The following is an 18,503-nucleotide window of genomic DNA, read 5'->3' as shown; positions in this document are numbered from 1 at the left end:
AACAGATCTATGTACTTCTTAAAGGAAACTGTAGTTTTATTAATTTTCCAGTACTCCTGCAAATATGTTACTAACAAAATTCAAACCAGAGCAACTACACACAAAAGTTCTGCCGTTTACTTCAAGCGTCATATATAAAGACCAGCCTACGGAGATAGTACACTGCGAAACGTACAGAGGGAAGTTAGGTACAGAACTTTTTTTTAGCTAGAGAATAAAAACACGTTCCACTTTCTGCAAACATAACTGAAAATCTTTTCAAGGCTGGAGATCCAAGTGACATACTGACTTAATCTAAAACTAAAGTCATAGGAATTACGCAGACTTTCAATCACTGCAGCTTCTGTTCTAGTTTAAGTAAGTTCATATTTTTTACACTTGATCTTAGCCAAAAGGCCGAAAGCGATGAGTAAGTTTAAATTTTTTCACAGAAAAAAATAAATTTCAGGCAAATAAAAACAAATTCCAGATAAACATGGTTTGTTTTTTATTTATTTTTTATAATTTTACCTTCATCAAGGCAGGCAAAGTACAGATGCTGTACATAAAAACATACAAATACATTACTCACAGCACATCAATTCCTACGGGCAAAGAGACTGCTAAGCACTGCTCCTCTCTGAAGCACATAACCACAGCTAAATGTACAAAGAGCCATCTGCTGGTCCCACGTAGCCAACGCCAATCAGCAGGACGTCTATCAGCGTCCATATTCCCAGGCCGCCGAAGCTGAAGAGCTTGCCAAGGCCTTCCCGCCACTGGCCCAGGTAGAAACGGTCGGCTCCAAACCCGCCGAGGGTGATGCTGTAAGAGCAAACGGGTTATGGGGTGCGAGTCCATCAGTCACCCTCCAGCCACCCCAGCTATGGCTCAATACTGGCACGAAGTCACACGTGTGAAAGGGCCTCAAATGATCACAATCCTTTGTGAGGACACAATGCCTACTTCCCAAATTCACGACACCAAATAATCACGGGCAAGAAGTCTGTTTAAATGTCAAAGGTAAACAAACAATTTTTAGCTGTGCTGAAATCTAATGGTTCCTCTTTTAAAGAAAAGTAATCCATCTCATTGCTTTTTAGTCTTGAAAATGGCACATGCGGGGGAACAAAGCAGGGAGCCAGTCCAACAGAAAGGACACGAACACGGAGTCAGGAGGTGGGGTCGTGAGGCCGTCCCAGATCAAGTCGTCTGAACTCTGTCACTCATCTCCAAAAATGGAGTGTTAAGAACAAATGACTCTTAAGGTTCCTTCAAATTCCAAGATATAACAATATTCAGACTTCTCATTGTACTTCTTTTAAGCTTATTAAGGAACATTTCCAAACACATAAAAGAAAGTTGAAGACAACAGTAGCCCCGACCCAGCTCCACCACTGATCAGCATGTGGCCAGTCCTGCTGCGTCCGTAGCCCCCCTGCCCCCATGCCGGAGTACGGGGACGCAAACCCTGGACATTATCCCATTCAGTGAATATTCTGAAAGAAACTATGTTGAGCTCTGAAAAGAAAATGATGCTTACTTTTTAAAAGTCAAGTTGTAAAATGCACCACGGTAACTTAAGATGTGAACAATCAAGGGGGAGGTGGCTGATAGGTGTACAGGAACGATCTCCATAACTTTTCTGTCTCAAGTTATTTCAAAATAAAAAGGTTATTTAAAAAAAAAAGTCCGTTGTTCATTTTCATTTGAACCACTGCTGACAAAGATGATGGCCAGTTATCAAATCTCATTTTTGTTGTATCGAATTTTCTACCTTGGACTATTCTTTTACTCTCCAGTTGGGGTTTCCCGCCAGGCAGGCTCTGCTCTGTCCCTCCCCAGCCCAAACCCTAAAGCAGTGCTGCTCAACAAGGGGCAACTTAGCAGTCTCTAAAGACATTTTTGCTTATCACACCGTGGAGTGCTACCGGCATCTAGTAAGTAGAGTCCAGAGAAGCTGCTAACCGCCCTGCTCGCCCCACAGCAAAGAATTATTTGGCCTGAATTTCAACAGCGACGAAGGTGAGAATCCCCTGACGTGTCACGCTACAGTCCACAGGGTCTCAGGCTCTAGCGCCAAACCTTCAACTGTAGATGCTCCAACTTTTTAATTAGTGAATAATCGGCATCACACCTGCCCTTCCGTCTGGGAGTAAGAATTGGTATTTTTTCCCCCAAACTGTTGAAAAGTTTTAACAAATTCAAGCACATTTTTATGTTAAAATTATAAGTCCATAATTATCTCTGGATGGTGGAATTAGAGGTGATTTTTAATGTTTTATCTCAATTTTTCCTATTTTTCCTATTTGAGTATATGTTAGTTTTTATAATAAAGGAGGAAGTTACTAAAAATTAAAACTACAAATCATAAACCTATCTATTTCAAATAGTATATATCATTTTACCAACTCACATACACTCAGGATGGAAAACCCTGACTGGTTCTAATGATCTATAATAATAACTCAGTAAGGCATCTCTAGGATGTGCAGACATCTTGGGAGAAAAGCAAACATCTTGCCATTAATGTCCACGAAGGTCCTGGTCTGATCATCTAAGTAACTCCCTGCAGCTACGTTTCCTAGGGCCTCCCTAACACATGTGAAAGAATCTAAGTCAAGGAGGAACTTGGCTGAGCTCAATGCATGGAAGATTCCACTGATCCCAATGAATCCGAATGGCATCCTTTACTTACTAGTAGCCAAGCTTACCTCAGGGCCAGAGCAGTAGACCACTTATAACCTCCAGTCCAGTTGCAGTACAGCATCTTTGGAAAAGTGCGGTTACCTTAAAAAAAAAAAAAAAAAAAAAAAGGGAAAACACTCTACATAGAAACGGGTATAAAAATATTCTTACACAGAGACTAGTGGCCTTGTAATTTAAAATCTAAAAGTCAACTCTCTCTACAGTAATTAAAGTTTGCTACAGTGACTGGTAAAAAGAAAGCCTTTACCATCTACAAACATACATTTAATGTTTAAATCAGTTAAGTAAGGGTTACAGCTTTAAGTATGTGAAGCTATCAAGACTTAGATGAAGTTTAGGGCAAATAAGACAGTGTGGTCTTATTTATCAAACAGGTAAATCAAGCAACGGGGAAAGGAGAGAGAGCCCAGCCCAGGCACACAGAAACACTTCCTGTGGGATGCAGGGCACACACAGATTGGCCTGGAAGAGTCCAGAGACAACTAGCTATCCATGTGGGATAAAAAGTAAACCTGAATCTACTTCACACCATATACCAAAACCAATTCCAGGTGGATTACAGACCTGTATGTGAAAGGTCAAACTTCAACTTTTAAAAGAAAATATAGGAAATAAAAGGGCTATGAGTTGTATTAAAAAAAAAGTCAAGCTCTATCCAAAAGATACCCCCAAAAGTGGGGGGAGGGGTAGTTAAAATCTGGGAAAGGATTTTAGGGACACCAAAAGGTTATTATCCAAAATATGAAAGAATTCCCGGAAATCTTCAAGAAAAAAGACAACATTTATGAATAATAAGTATTGGAGAGCATGTGCATCAAGAACAGTTACGTACCAATGGTGGGAATGTAAACTGTTAAAAGCATTTTGGACAATAATACATGCTAGAGAGTATATTGCTAGACACAGCCCTGCACACGTGCAACCAGTAGGTATGTGCAAAAAATAATAGCACAACCTGTGAGAGCAAAAAACTGTAAATAATCCAAATACATAGAACAGAGAAACTATGATACAATCTTACAGTGGATTATTATACAGAAGTAAAAAAAAAATAAGTTAATAAGACACATGGATCATCTTAGAGCCATAATGTTGAGAGGAAAAGAGGAAGGACAAGACCATAAACAGACTATTATTTTATGTAAGTCTAAAACAGGCACTACTGAATAATGTTATCATCCTTTAACTTATTATTTACATGTGATAGGACACAAAATGTAAAGAAAAGCAAGCGGGATGATAAGAAAATTCATCTACGGGTGGTTAGCTCTCAAGAGAAGCTAAGACAAGCAGGTGCAGGAGAAGCACTCAGCTAGCTGTCATGGCATCTGACTGCTTTAGTCGGTAATTTGGGCAAAACGTTATTACTGTACATTATGCTTTATACCTTACACATTGTTTCTTGGGTTATCATATACTACATTTTAAAAGATAAGAGAATTGCATGGGGTGCCTGGGTGGCTCAGTTGGTTGAGCGACTGCCTTCAGCTCAGGTCATGATCCTGGAGTCCCTGGATCGAGTCCCACATCGGGCTCCCTGCTCGGCGGGGAGTCTGCTTCTCCCTCTGACCCTCCCCACTCTCATGTGCTCTCTCTCTCTCTCATTCTCTCTCTCAAATAAATAAATAAAATCTTAAAAAAAAAAAAAGATAAGAGAATTGCAAATTTTCTGGTTTTTTTTTTTTTTTTAGTTCACTGAATTTATTTTTTTATCTTTCAGTGGACACACAATGTTACATTAGGTTCAGGTGAACAACACAAGAAGTAATTCAACAACTATATTATGCTATGCCGGCCACAAGCGTAGCTACCATCTGTCACCACTGAGTTTATTAATGGGGCTTGCTGTAACTAGAAAGTGCTAATAAATGTTTCTGATTAAACAATTTAAATTTAGGGCGCCTGGATGGCTCAGTCAGTTAAGCGTCTGACTCTTGGTTTCGGCTCAGGCTGTGATCTCACGGTGGTGGGAAGGAGCCCTGCATCGGGCTCCATGCTCAGTGCAGAGTCTGCTTCAGATTCTTTCTCCTTCCGCCTCTGCCCCTCCCCACTCACTCTCCCCTTCTCTCAAATAAATAAAAATCTTAAAAATAAATAAATAAATAAACGGGCACCTGGGTGGCTCAGTCAGTTAAGCGTCTGCCTTCAGCTCAGGTCATGATCCCAGAGTCCTGGGATCGAGTTCCACACTGGCAGCCTGCTTTTCCCTCTGTCCCTCACCCTGCTCGTGCTCTCTCTCTCTCAAATAAATAAATAAACTCTTTAAATAAATAAATAAATAAATAATTTAAATTTAATTCTCAAACTGCTAAAGTTCCACATGTAAGCTTAAAGAAAAGTATTTTGCTCACGAATTTCCTTGAACTCCAACTCACCCAAGCAATGAATGTGGTCCCTCACGGTGCAGTTGGCAATGTAACGCTGCCTGGGACAGGACACCGTCATGCAGCTGGTGGAATTGGAACACTCATAATCGGTTTCTGGAAGCTGCCAGCAAAACCTGCAAGTCATGTTGATGATGAAGTTCTTTTGGGATTTGAAGTCTTGATCCTGTATGCCAAAGGACAGAGAATGAATCTATCATAACAGTTCGTTAATATGTCAATAAAAATACAAGGCACAAAACTCCTAAAAGACCTGTGAATAATACTAGCAGAAAGTGGGAGGAAAATAGGTACCAAACCAGTATGTACGCAAAATAAACGTACACAGTATGATCCTTTTGTCATAAAAATATACACCCAAAAATATATGCCTAAGGAAAAAAACCTACATAAATTTACATCAAAATAACAAAGGTTATTCCAGGATGGTAAGATTATTTTACCACTTTCACTTGGCTAAATTTTTCATAATTGAGCATGGGTACTTTTATAATACATAAAGAAAAAAGGGAAAATGTATTTTATCAAGCCACAGAGTCACAGGGAGCTGGAAGGACAGATAAGTACATCTGTTCAAGGTCACTGAGCTGCAAGTTATGTGCAGGACCCATGGTCCCAAACCCCAGTCTGACGCTCCCAGAAGTACAACACATGGACTGGCTGCCAAGTCTCAAATCCTCCTGAATATCTCCACCAGGGCCCAGGACCTCCGGGCTGTTACTGCTGCTCACACCTCTACTCAGTATAATCAACCAACAGGTCGCCCCAGAAAATCACTCTTAACTTTGAAAGAGCCACATGTTGAGATTCAGCCAAGTGTTCATTGCTGGCACTAAGCTTTTAAGACTGTAGATTTTCTTCACTTCAATTTAGAAAAACCATTATTTTGTTTTCTCTTGGAAGAGTAGCACTTGTTGTGTGCTGCATCTTTGGAAATTACAGGAAAAAACCGGTAACCTCTCCAGAGAGAACTACTTTTAATCTTTCATTTTAAATTCCTATAATACAGATTTATGTAAGTGCAATTATACTGAAAGCATTTTGTATCCTTTTTTCCCCACTTGACATTATAATGTAATACATAGTTTTCAAAATCATTTTTAAATGGTCAATCATCTCTGGAAGTATAAATTTACTAATTTTTTTGATCAATGCAAAACTGCGGTTTATGAATAACATCCAAAACTGGGGAAGGCACCATTTGATTTAGGCAGTATCGTCTGAAACATCTGTGCATCTCTAGTGATGCACTGATAATGCACGCTTCTTATCAACTGTTTTTTAAACATCATAGTCGTTTAAATGTGGCAAATGTGGTACAGATTCCCAGACGAGACAGGAGCAAGGGGGAAGCTGGTCGGTCCTGTCTAGCCATGAGCAGCCACTGCCCTCCCCAGCAGCAAGCCCTGCTTAGTCTCTGGCCTTCCGGGGAATCTATTCTATGCATGAGCATGTTTATGTCAGATATATTTCTTTTTTTTAATTTAACCTTCCCACTGATAATTCACTTTTCACTGAATTCTCTAGCTATCAGTAAGTATCTTGAGAGCTGCCTAGTTCTTTTTAATAGCTGCTATTTATTTCATTTCATAGTGAATCATAAACAGTTCTCTCCTGGACATTAAGCTTGTTTTAAATCTCTGTCCGGGTGAATAACGCAGCTAAGAATATCCTTAGGCATATTTATTTGCATCCACGTACAGTATCTGTAAGATAAATTCCTGGACGTGGAATTGCTGGGACAAAAGATATATACATCTGTAAGATTCACGGATGTGACGATTGCCTACAAGAGGCTGACCAATCTGCCCACCCACTAACAAGACAGTGTCCCTTCTGTCCTCATGCACTCAGAGTGTTACCAAGCTTTTTTATTTCTTTGCCAGCCTGATAGGTTTAAAAATACATCCACTTACATTTCTTTAATTATGAGAAAAATTAAACATTTCTTCATATGTCGAAAGCCCATCTGTATTTCCTTTCCTCTGAGCCATCTACTTATGTCCTCATACCATTTTTCTATAGCACTGTCATGTTTTTCTCATTGGCTTTTAGGAAATCTTTACATATTATAGATATTAGTGCATTAGTTGTCACAGGTGTGAGAAATACTTTTTCCTAGTTTGCCATTGATCCTTTGCCTTTATGCTTTTTAAGGTCATTTTTAGCAGTCGAATGTATCGATTCTTTCTTTTACGGCTTCTAAGTTTTATTTCATATTTAGAAAAATATTTCCTACTTTGAGATTATAGCATAACAATCAAGCTTTCTCTGCTTACCTTGTGGCTTCATTTTATTACATTAAATTTCTGATCTCTCTGAATTTATTTTGGACAAGAGAGGGATTCCACTTTTCTCCCCAGAGCAACCTGGGCATCCCAGCACTGACTGAATCCATCTTCTCTCCAGAGAAGTACAGACCCCCTCAAAAGCTTATATATAGTAAAAAGATGTTATCTTTCCCTCTGTGAAACAGCTGTCATTACTAAGAGCCCAGAACCCATCGGAAGAAATTACACCTGCTTCAGATACACTAGCAGTCTGATAGCTTCTCCAAGTAATGCAAAACAACATTTCTGACAAGCACACTTCCAGCGGACATCAACTGGAGCAGGAGTGATAGGACATGGCAGGGGATGCAGGGTTTTTACATTTATTTCTGTAAAAGAATCCAGGTGAGATTCCCTTAGCCTGGGAGTTCTTATTCAGCATGTCTGGAGAAGGACTAGAAGAGTTCATTTTTTGGCCAGTAAGTTCAAAATAAGAGGGGGCAGGGAGGCACCTGAGTGCAAGCATGTGCAGATGAGAGAAAATAAGCATCTGCATGCTTACACGGGGATGGTCGTGGATGATTCCTTCCTGAAATGGTAACTTATTTACCAAGAAGGGACCCTACAGATCTTCGTAACACAAATAAACACACGTGACTTGCCCTGGCTCACCAGGCAACAGTGGTCCCAGGACCCATGTCTGCAGGCAGTCAATTCATGTTTTTACTGCTCTCCACTTTCAAGAACAGACCACACTCTCTTGGGGCAGACTTCCAAGTCCTACATCTGAGGACGGGGCACCTGTGATTTGACAGGACTCAGGGTCACTGGCCAAGGGAGGAGGCAGGTGATGTGAAAGCTCCTGGAGGAGGAGAGAAAAAAATCCCGCCCAGGACACATCTCAGCCAGGGCCTGAGCACGGCACCAGGCACCATGACCGAGGAGTTCAGAAACTTCCCTTAAGCGTTGTAACTTCTCTCTACCTTTGTTATTTTTCCTATCTTCTGCTATTTCCTACTAAATGAAACAGTTTATTTTGGAAACATCTAAAGAAGGAAGAAACTGAGTATCCTGTCTCACCCAGTAACCCGTGCTGGGAGTGAACATCAAAGCCTCTGAGGCAAACCACAAAGGAGGCTAATTCTGGAAGAGTTCCCCCATTTTTCACAAGTACCTACTATCTGTCAGACCTATGAGATAACATTTTTTATTTTTACATTGGAGTACAGCTGACGCAGAATGTTATGTTAGTTTCAGGTGGAGAGAACATTTTTCAAAGCCTTCAAATTAGTAAGTTTCACCATTAGGTAATTAGGGAGAATACTGTATTTAAGATTCAGCAACAAAGACTAATAATTCAAGGGCAGTCATGAACACTATCTGGCACCTACGCTCAATTTTCCGGTGTGCTGATACAAGATATAAAACGGCAATACTTAAGTTTTATGAAAACTAAACTGAGACACTGAGAGCACAAAATCTTTTTTTTTTTTTTTTAAAGATTTTATTTATTTATTTGACAGAGAGAGAGGCAGCGAGAGAGGGAACACAAGCAGGGGGAGTGGGAGAGGGAGAAGCAGGCTTCCCGCGGAGCTGGGAGCCCGATGCGGGGCTTGATCCCAGGACCCCGGGATCATGACCTGAGCTGAAGACAGACGCTTAAGGGCTGAGCCACCCAGGCGCCCTGAGAGCACAAAATCTTATTTCCCCTTTGAAGAGAAGCCTTCCTTGCTCCCTCTCTGATACTAGACTTCATCAGGAAAATTACAGAAAGAGTGCAGGGGTGTAAGAAACTTTCCAGTCTAGCCCTCCACAGACCAAGTTCCAAAGATTGAAGGGGGAAGGTACCCTGTTCAAGTGACAGAAATGCTAGGACTGCCAAGTCAAAAGAGATCTGCAAGAGAGGACATGGTATGGAATCTGTTTCTTCCTCTTCAACCATTTCCCAAAAGTAGGGTTCCACAGAAACACTTTAGGAAAAGCTGTTCTGGGCCCATCTGCTCATTTCCCTCATTTGACAAGAGACAGATTAATAAGCCACACAGCTAGTTACGGCAGGGCCAAGAGTAAAACACTACTTCATTATTCGTTTCTACTCTTCCTCTCACCCAGAGAGTGGCCCCAAACAAGGGAGTGTGCAATAATTTTAACCTGGTCCACTTGTTAAAAAATGCAGATACCTGAGTCTCCCTGCCCTGTTCACGTTTAGCAGGCCAGGGGCTGGCTCCAGAAGTGATTCTAATGGCAGCCAGAGTCAAGCAGCTTGGAAGCAGGTATCCCTAGAGCACTCTATGGAACACCCAACTATGAAAGCCTTCCTAGGCCTCTTCCTGTCTGTCAAAATATCAGGAGATGGGATATAGGTGTGATGACTGTAATAGGGTCATTTCTAATAGGCAACAGTGCACGTGAGCCTTTTCTATTTCTGACTTTCTGTAAGGAGTCTGATAGTTGCTCCAATTTCGTTTGTCAAGAAACTGCCATCTGAACCCTGGCAACCAAACCTCCCTTGGAAAGGAAAGTTTCAGTCTTCTGATCACAGTCTTTGTTCCTAAAATATCACTTGCGGAATGCAGAGCGCTTTCTTTCAGGATTTCCCCCACAGTCAAGTCTAAACTGTACTTAGAACTTGAGGTTTACAGTGAATTCATTTAAAATTAGTAAGTTGCAGTACTTACAACACAGGTGACGGAAGGTTTGACCGTGCAGTCAAAGGTGACAGGCTTGCCATAGACACAGGAGAAGTTTGTCTTGCATTCTACACAGTCTGCAGGAAGTCTGCTACACAAACCATTACTTGGACACTTCATCACATAAGGTGGGATATCAGTACTTTCTGTGAAAAGAGGGATGCTTATTCTAATATTGATCAGCATCACAGGAGAAAACAATTTCCTGAGGGTAAGGGACACGATTGCCAGCGATGAAATGCTGCACTGGAATGGAAAATGACAGGGCTGGAATCAGAGACACCTGCAATTAAAGCAAGGTTCTGCCACCAACCTGTGTGACCTGGTCCAAGAGTTCAACAGCTAAGTAAAAAGAATTTAATTACTGCCCCCCAAATGAGCATGAAAATCAAAGGTACTTATGTACATACAATGTATACACAAAGCTAGGTGTAAGTTTGGGCCTCAAAAAAATCTACTCTGTAACAAGATGAAAAATTAGGGCTTAGAGAGGGTAAGATTTGTTCATGATCACAGAGTGACAAAACTGGAACCACGACCCAAATCTCTGTTTCTAATCCAATATTCTTTTCATCTGAATTCATTGATTTGGTAATTACAACACTGACCCTCCAACTGTATCAATCAGTACAATAGGGTACCAACTATAGAAAATGTTCTCTGTCATTATTCCACACCGGTACTTCAAAAAGCCATAATTTGCTAGTACCACTTACAGTTTTATACTACCAAAGTTCAACATAGTTCTCCATATTAATAGCTTGTTTGGTGGGTTATAATTTTTTTCCCAGCCAACCTTCCCAGGAGTACAATATATTTTTATCAATTAACAGAGGCTCATTTGCAAGTATACTTGGGGGAGGAAGAGACGCTTTCAATAACATCCAAGAGAATAAAAAATTCTTGTGCTTTCTCTATAATTTGTGTTTTAAATTCAAGTATGCTCCTGTCTTGTAGTAGTCTTAACATCCAAAGAACAATCAGTAAAATACCTCTGCCAGTTTCAATTCATTGAAATAATGGAACTTTAAAGGGATGAACTATAGAGACAAAGGTTCTGTTTAGCAAAACACACTAAGACTCATTTAAAACTGATCCTACCTAAAGTCACTGGATTATGTAATCAATTCTACTTTTCTTTTATTCTGATTACTCTTGTGGCTGGAAGTTGGACACTTCGAAATCACAAAGCCAAAATGATTTTAGAGGGCCAGGCTAACTTCACCACCTTAAAGATGAGGAAAGTGATGCTGAAGGGGTGAATAATTTGCTCAAGCTCCCAGTAGCTCAACCAGACCTACTGTCCAAGTCTTAATCTGTCTGTGATCCTTCCATTTCACACAGCGCTGGGAGGAGCCTCTAATGTCCAACATCAGGAATGGGGCTTAAGAAGAAAAAGAAAATTTCTGAAGGAAAAGAAGCACTGGTTGAAGGTGATCTTGATGAACGAGGTGGAAAAATAATAAAGAGACAGAAATGAGGAATGTGGAACTGGAAAAAGAGATGAGGCTGGAATTGGTACTGCAATATCAAGACAGTCTACAGAAAAACATCTGTGTATCTGTCTTTAGTTCACATAACCTAAAATACAATAAAAATTTCAAAAAAAATTGTAAAGTTATTTTATCTAAAAAAAGAAGAAAGAAACCACTAGATATAAATACACACATTTACTAGAATAGAAAATGTCTAGTACCTGCTGCCCTGGGAACTACTGTGAAAGTACGTGTTGGGCCCGGATCCTTTATTGACTGAGCCAGCGGCTGCGACTGCTCTAAATTTAAGGATCCTACAATTAGAGAAACATGTTATCCTGGGATATGAAAACCTTGGTTTGTGTGGTTAAGACGCAAGGTCCACACCAGGCCAATAAATGCGCATGAAAACATCACAGCTTGACTGCCCAGAAAACTAAACAAAGAAACGCCAATGGGGTCGACACCAATGTGGATCGACAGGCAACTAGGGAACAAAGCGTGGTCTCGGGTTCCAGGTCCGCTTCCCCGGCCGAGACCCCAACCCTCGGTCACCCGCTCCAGGGCTCATCAGCCGCGCTCGGAGGCTCTGGGGTTCTTGAGAGGAGGGGCGGCCGCGGAGCGGGCGGTCAGGAACCCCCAGACCCGGCTGCAGAGACCTGCTGCCCCGCGCCCGGCACTCAGCCTCCGCCCTCCGCCCGCGGGCCTAGCGCGGACGCTTCCCGTAGCTCCCGGGGGCCTCGCTACCGCTCAGCCCGACCCCGCGTGGACCCCGGCCTTTAACTCACCCCCGCCAGACAAGATATAGAACTGGAAGAGGAAGAGCAACACCCGGCAGAGGCGGCGCAGGATCCGCAGCGGGACCGCCGCAGCCGCCATGTCGCCGGCGCGCGCACTTCCGGCCCGCGAGGCGGGACTAGGCAGAGGAGCGGGGCGCCGGCGCGCGCCGTAGGGGCGTGTGCAGGCGCGTCCCCGGGGAGCCCAGGGCGCAGGCGCGGGCCGGCTCCGCGTGGGTTCTGCAGAACCTCGCGGGCCGCCCTCCCCGTTGCTGGGGTGGCCGCCCTCCCCGTTGCTGGGGTGGACGTGGGGTGGCCGCGACCTGTGAGGTTGTTTGGTTTCCCAGATTTCCCCACGGACGAGGCGCTCACTTCTCCTTCCATGGCTAGCGACCGGGAAGGGTCACCGGGACCGAAATTCACACCTGAAGTGGCTGCAATCAGAGGCGGGCAGGTTGGGGAAGTTGGCCATCATCTCTATGTGGATGGATATGTATGTTTAGAGGTTAAAAACTGCTCGGTACTCTGCGAAGGTGTTGATGACGTATTTGATTGCATACCGAAAAGGTACTTATTTGCAAATGAGGAAACTGTGGCACAAACCCAGTAGGGGAAGTGACACCCCACGCCAAGGTGTGACAGGCAGCCTCAAAGGACGCCACCCTTTCCTGCGTTGCTGATCTGATCAGTGCCCAGCTAGCATCTCTGTGTGGTCAGCTTTGGGTTCACCTTTAACCAACTCTTTAAGGACACTCCAGAAAGTTCCTTTGAGATTGGGAGAGGGCAGTAAATATACCTGGCAAGTATTCAGGTCCAGGAGTATTGGGACAAGAACCCTGGGATGTGAAAGGGGGGTCCAAAGCATGGGCCCCTCCCTGGAGAAGGCCAGCCTTGGGGAGGGGAGCTGCACCCCCGGGCCTCTGGCTCCCTGTGTGCTCAGATGGCAGACTGCACCTATTTTTGTCACAGCATACTTTCTCCTGTGTTGTTGATGTGCGTTCCTCCTTCCCACCCACCTGCCACAAGATTCTTTTGGGGGCTTTCTGACTCCCCACTCCTTCACTAGCAGTTCTGATGAAAGAAAAGAATATACCGAATGGTGTCTGGCACACAATAAGACCTCAATAAATATTACCTTAAAAATTACATCACACAATTTGCACCTCTTAGTACTATACAGGTCTGATACATAATACAGTTTTGTTTACTAACTGTTCAGGATGCTAATAAAGATGTTGAGAAGAGAGAGCATGTCTTAAATTTATTTTGAATTCCACAGCATCTAGCCATATAACACCCAATAAATACTTCTTGATTGGTAGCTAAATTCTCTACTGGCATAAAGCTATTTCAATTCGGTTCTGAGCAGTAAGGCGTTCCTCTCAGTTAAAATCAGAAATCCATTTGAATTGTGAAACTGAATAAAGGGAACCTCATTTAAGATGGAGCCAGGAGGCCAGAAGGGGGAGCTCTCATGCCCTACCACTCCTAATGGACTACAGAATTGTACTCCAAGAGAGGCACCTTGCATTCCCAACAGGAAGAACCTCTACTTTATTACCCCAGCAAAAAGAAGAAAGATTTTCTCTTTGCCTGGGGATGGTCCAGCCAATGAGAAACTGTCACAACCCAGCCAATGAAAAGCCGCTACACTTCAACTCCCAGTTTACTCCAGTGGACTTTTTGTTTATAACAGCCCTTCCAAACTCGCTCCTGCCCCCTTTATAAAAAAGCAGCCCCCTCTCCTTTTTTCTCCAGACTTGTCTATGGTTTTGTGATAGCTTACATGTCTCAAATTAAAATTATCTGCTATTCCCGAATGAATCCATTTTGGCTGGTAAAATAATGGACAGTTTTATTTTTAAGGTTAACAGAGTCTGTAAATCAGTAGAATGTCATCTCATGAAAAAAGTAATTTAACTCTAGGGGAGCAGCTTACTGTGGTATAAGCCCATAACTGAAATACTGGAAACACTGTGTGTTGTCTTTTATTTAGGAATTTATTTTTTCTACAGATGAACAGTTGTCAATTAGAAGCATTAAAACAGCAACTCTTAACCTACACCGCAAACAACAGTAGATTCCACAATACTGAATTTGAGGTTCTGAGTCCTTTGTCAATAATCCAGTATTTAGTACTAGTCGCTTCTTTTGTGGCTGTTGGTTAATTAAAACAAATTAAGTGACGATTCCAATTTTGGAGATAACGTTTCAGTGTGAACTTTAGTAAAACAATCATAAAAATACCTGAGATGTATTGTCCTAGAAAATAAGATTTTCCCTTATATTTAAACAAGCTTTGCAGGTTTTAATCTGAAGTCTATCTTTTGAAAACCACAATCTCAGCAATAACCTCTCCAAATCTTCATATCCTAGTATTTCCCTCTTTCAATAAATAACATTTCCCACTTAAGTCTTTCAAGGCATTTGGGAAATTAAAAATCTCCCAAGCTTGTCCTTGTATTCTCTTCAGACACATTAATGAACTAAACTTTTTATATCAGCTAATTATTGTCTCCTTTCTCACTGTGCCCATCAGTGAGTTAAAAGTTCTTAGAAGTACTAGCGATAAAGAAAAATGCATTTTTAGGGGTCAAAACAAGGTTACATAGAAGCAAGTACAAGGAAGAACTTCAAAAGTCTTCCTCAGCATTTAGTGTACGTGATTTCTTGAGATTCTTCAACTTATCAATGGCAGAAGTTACAGAAATCTCTCCATGAATTTTGTTGTCTCTTGTTCGAACATTTACAGCATTATTTGTCTTTTCCTTTTCTCCAACCACTGTGGAAAAGAAAGGGTAATAAACATATCTTAAATAAGTGATTTACTAAATATTAAGTCAATAGTCATATGACACATGTCTTGAGTTCTTCTTCAGTATTAATCACTAATTATTAATCTAATGGCCATGAAGTCAGCCTGACAGTAAATTTCTTGAGAGAAGGAATGACTTCTAATCCCCTCTTCCTTATTGTCCACTTGCACAAACACATATTGTAGTCTTGGGGCACAAACTGGAGCAGGGAGAAAGGTCTCCCTGACTCCATATGCCATATGGCATATGGGTATGACAGACCCCCTGACTCCATATGGCAATATGGGTAGGCACCAGACCCATGCCCAACCAGACAATCAAAATTTTCTGGAAAGTAGGTAGAAAGTTTCTCTCTAGTGCCCCTTACTGTGGGATGATGCAGCAATCTGCAGGCTTGTTTCTTGCCATGTGGAAGGAAGAAATTGGTCACCAGGTAAGGGGAATAAAGTAGATATTCAAGAGAAGCACAAAGAACCAGAGCAAAGTAGGAGCTAGAAATGAGGAGAAACAGGGGCGCCTGGGTGGCTCAGTTGGTTAAGCGACTGCCTTCGGCTCAGGTCATGATCCTGGAGTCCCTGGATCGAGTCCCTGGATCGAGTCCCTGGATCGAGTCCCGCATCGGGCTCCCTGCTCAGCAGGGAGTCTGCTTCTCCCTCTGACCCTCCCCCATCTCGTGCTCTCTCTCTCTGTCTCATTCTCTCTCTCAAATAAATAAATAAAATCTTTAAAAAAAAAAAAAAAAAGAAATGAGGAGAAACAGTCCTGATAAGGGTTGAGCAGCTTGCTCCAGTTACTCTTCTAATACTCGTCTAATTTAATTCTACCTTCCATGTCAGGAGATACTCCATTACCCTTCCAATAAATTCCATCTTTGTCTAAGTCAATGTGAGACTTCTGTCACCAGAAGGAGCCTGATTGAAACATCACAATATCTACTACACAGTCAAATACTTTCGATGACAAATTGCGGATAGGACAACCCTATGCATATTTATTTTACCTCCTACAGAATCATTCAACTTACTGGAGATAACAATATCATGCCTGGAGGCATCCAGGATCAGCTTCTCTTGATTTCTGAATCATTTTAAAGTCAAAATTTTAGATACTGCATCCAAGTACTCATATGTCTTAAGGACACTTTTTCACTTAAATTCTTTTCTTCTGATCACCTTAAATTCGGCATCTTTCCCACTGATTAATTTAATCCCAAAGATTAATAATAAATCAGAAAAGCAAGGAAGAATATTTGAGGCCTGTCACATGACTGAAACATAAACAGCATAATTCTACTGATGAAATCATTTTCACATTTTTTTCCTTGTTGGCTTGAGATATTAACTATTGCTAGTGATACTATCCCACAGGATTCACGTGAGGTTTTATAACTCTTATTTCAGCAAATAACAAAGAGTATTTAAGAACAGCTAACCAGGAACACCATGGACTGTTCTTTGTGTACAGGTAATAAACTGTCATAATCACATAGTTATACCATATTCATGTAGTTACACCATTCACCACTCACATAGTTATACCATACTCATGTAGTTTATACTATATTCAGATATTCAGATAGACCAGTTTTTGGAATTAAAGTGAAAAAAAAACACAAGCATTTGAGAAAATATAAACTTAAGTTACCCAAAATAAAATTATACTGAGCCAGCTGCGCATTTCGTATTTTCTTATTTAATGTACAGCTATGATCTAAGTCAACGTCGGCCATGAACCCTTCTTCAAAAAATGCACTGGACACCTACAATAAAATAAAACACTTTCATTATGATGATATTTATGGTAGCCAGCCTCTGAGATGACCCACAGGGTATTCACACCTTGTGTCGTCTCTGCCACATTGTACCAAGTGGCTCTATGTGACCACAGAGAAGGGCAGAAGTGATGGCATGTCACTTCTGAGATGAAGCTAGAAGACTATGGCTTCCACATCTTTAACATCACTCCCTCTGGGGAAACCAGCTGCCACGCTGGGAGGGATATTCAGGGAACCTCTGAAAAAGCACCCGGGGTGCAGAACTGAGGCCTCCAACAACGAAGTGAGTGAGCCCGCGGAAGGCAGCCCTGGCCAGCGGCACAACCAGAGGCTCTTGAGGGGCCCTGAGCCAGCAGCGCCCAGCCTCGCTGCTCCCAGATTCTGACTCGCAGAAACTGTGACATAATAAATGCTTGTGGTCCCAGGTTGTTGAGTTTTGGAGTTATCTGTTATACAGCAATAGACAAGTATTCTTCCTTAATAGAGCCATGTGGAAAAGAATAACTTAAGTATGAGATGTTTTAAAATCCCCATTTCTCAAAAACATTAAGAAATAAAATAGTCCTGATCCAGCTACACAGACGTGACTCAGATGTTACTCTCAATTACTGAAAATGTGGGTTGCTAAAGTAATGTATTAGTTATGCAATATTTTAAGGCACAAATAACATTCCAAGTCAATAACCTTCACAGATGACATGCCGAGATTATTATGTACTTTTCTATCTCTGATTTTACCTGAAGTGCGTATTTTTCACAAGTTGGCCCCACAGGGATGACCATTACCTGACGAGGAGAGAGCCAGAAAGGCCTGAAAAATATATAAAATATGTATTTTCAAAATCTAATGATGATTATGTATTATGTGATTTAAAACATAGCCAAAGATTTTTTTAAAGTAAGACTTCACAAGAGAGCAGATTCAGCAGAGTGGTGTGGAAGTAAACCAAACCATATTGAGAGCTAAAAAGCAACAGGGTAGACAAAAGGGGAAGCTGGGAATTATGGGAGGAAAGGGAGGGAAGAACAGGTCAGCCACTGGGTCACACCACAGGGCAATTGCATTCCTGGGTATTTACCCCAGAGAAAGGAAAAAACATGTTCACACAGAAACCTTCCCACTAATGTTCATAGCAGCTTTATTTATAACAGCCCCAAACTGGAAACACTCCAAATGTCCTTCAATGGATGAATGATCAAACTGGTGCATCCACACCATGGAACACTATCAGCAATAAAAGGGGACCGACCACTGAGACTTGAAACGAGTTGGATGGATCTCAGTGGAATTCCACCGAGTGATTAAAGCCAATCCCACACAGTTGCACACCGTGTGATTCCATTTATGTAACATTCTTGAAATGACAAAATTATGGAGATGGAGAACAGATGAGTGGCTGTCGGAGGAGGATGATGGGGGTGGGGTAGGAGGTGTGTGACAATAAAATGGTAGCACGAGGAGTCCTCATAAGTGAACAGAACTGTCCTCTATCTTAACTGATGGTGGGTACACAGGTGCTCAAATTTTATAGAACTCAACACACACATACACACAAGTGCATGTGAACTGGTGAGACCTAAAGAAGGTTGGTGGACTGTATCAAAAATTTTCTGGTCATGATATTGTATA

At 41.7% G+C, this 18,503-nt stretch overlaps 2 protein-coding genes across 4 annotated transcripts in view; both read right to left on the bottom strand.

Moving 5' to 3' along the window:
* Positions 1-470: 470 nt before the first annotated feature.
* On the bottom strand, positions 471-12,432 carry TM2D3 (TM2 domain containing 3). Of its 2 annotated transcripts, XM_081831532.1 has the most exons (6): positions 12,296-12,432; positions 11,729-11,821; positions 10,021-10,178; positions 5,064-5,238; positions 2,694-2,769; positions 471-804 (listed from the first exon to the last, which is right to left on the bottom strand). In XM_081831532.1, exons 1-6 carry the CDS (start codon positions 12,384-12,386, stop codon positions 639-641), a joined length of 759 nt encoding a protein of 252 aa, XP_081687658.1. In that variant the 5' UTR covers positions 12,387-12,432; the 3' UTR covers positions 471-638. The 2 variants fall into 2 exon arrangements, with proteins under 2 accessions (XP_081687658.1, XP_081687659.1); XM_081831533.1 differs by lacking the exon at positions 11,729-11,821.
* A 1,832-nt stretch (positions 12,433-14,264) lies between these two features.
* The window catches only part of TARS3 (threonyl-tRNA synthetase 3), a 72,124-nt gene continuing 67,885 nt past the window's right edge, over positions 14,265-18,503 (bottom strand). For both annotated transcript variants that reach the window (XM_081831547.1, XM_081831546.1), the window contains 3 exons: positions 17,612-17,684; positions 16,744-16,858; positions 14,265-15,065 (listed from right to left, as the gene is read on the bottom strand). In XM_081831547.1, the coding sequence (XP_081687673.1) occupies positions 14,917-15,065; positions 16,744-16,858; positions 17,612-17,684 (337 nt within the window). In that variant the 3' untranslated portion in view covers positions 14,265-14,916. The remainder of the gene's footprint in view (positions 15,066-16,743; positions 16,859-17,611; positions 17,685-18,503) is intronic.

This window comes from Leptonychotes weddellii, chromosome 9, assembly GCF_054177405.1.
Source record: "Leptonychotes weddellii isolate Sample4059 chromosome 9, ASM5417740v2, whole genome shotgun sequence".
Lineage (NCBI taxonomy): Eukaryota > Metazoa > Chordata > Mammalia > Carnivora > Phocidae > Leptonychotes > Leptonychotes weddellii.
This window is presented reverse-complemented; position numbering and strand designations above follow the sequence as displayed.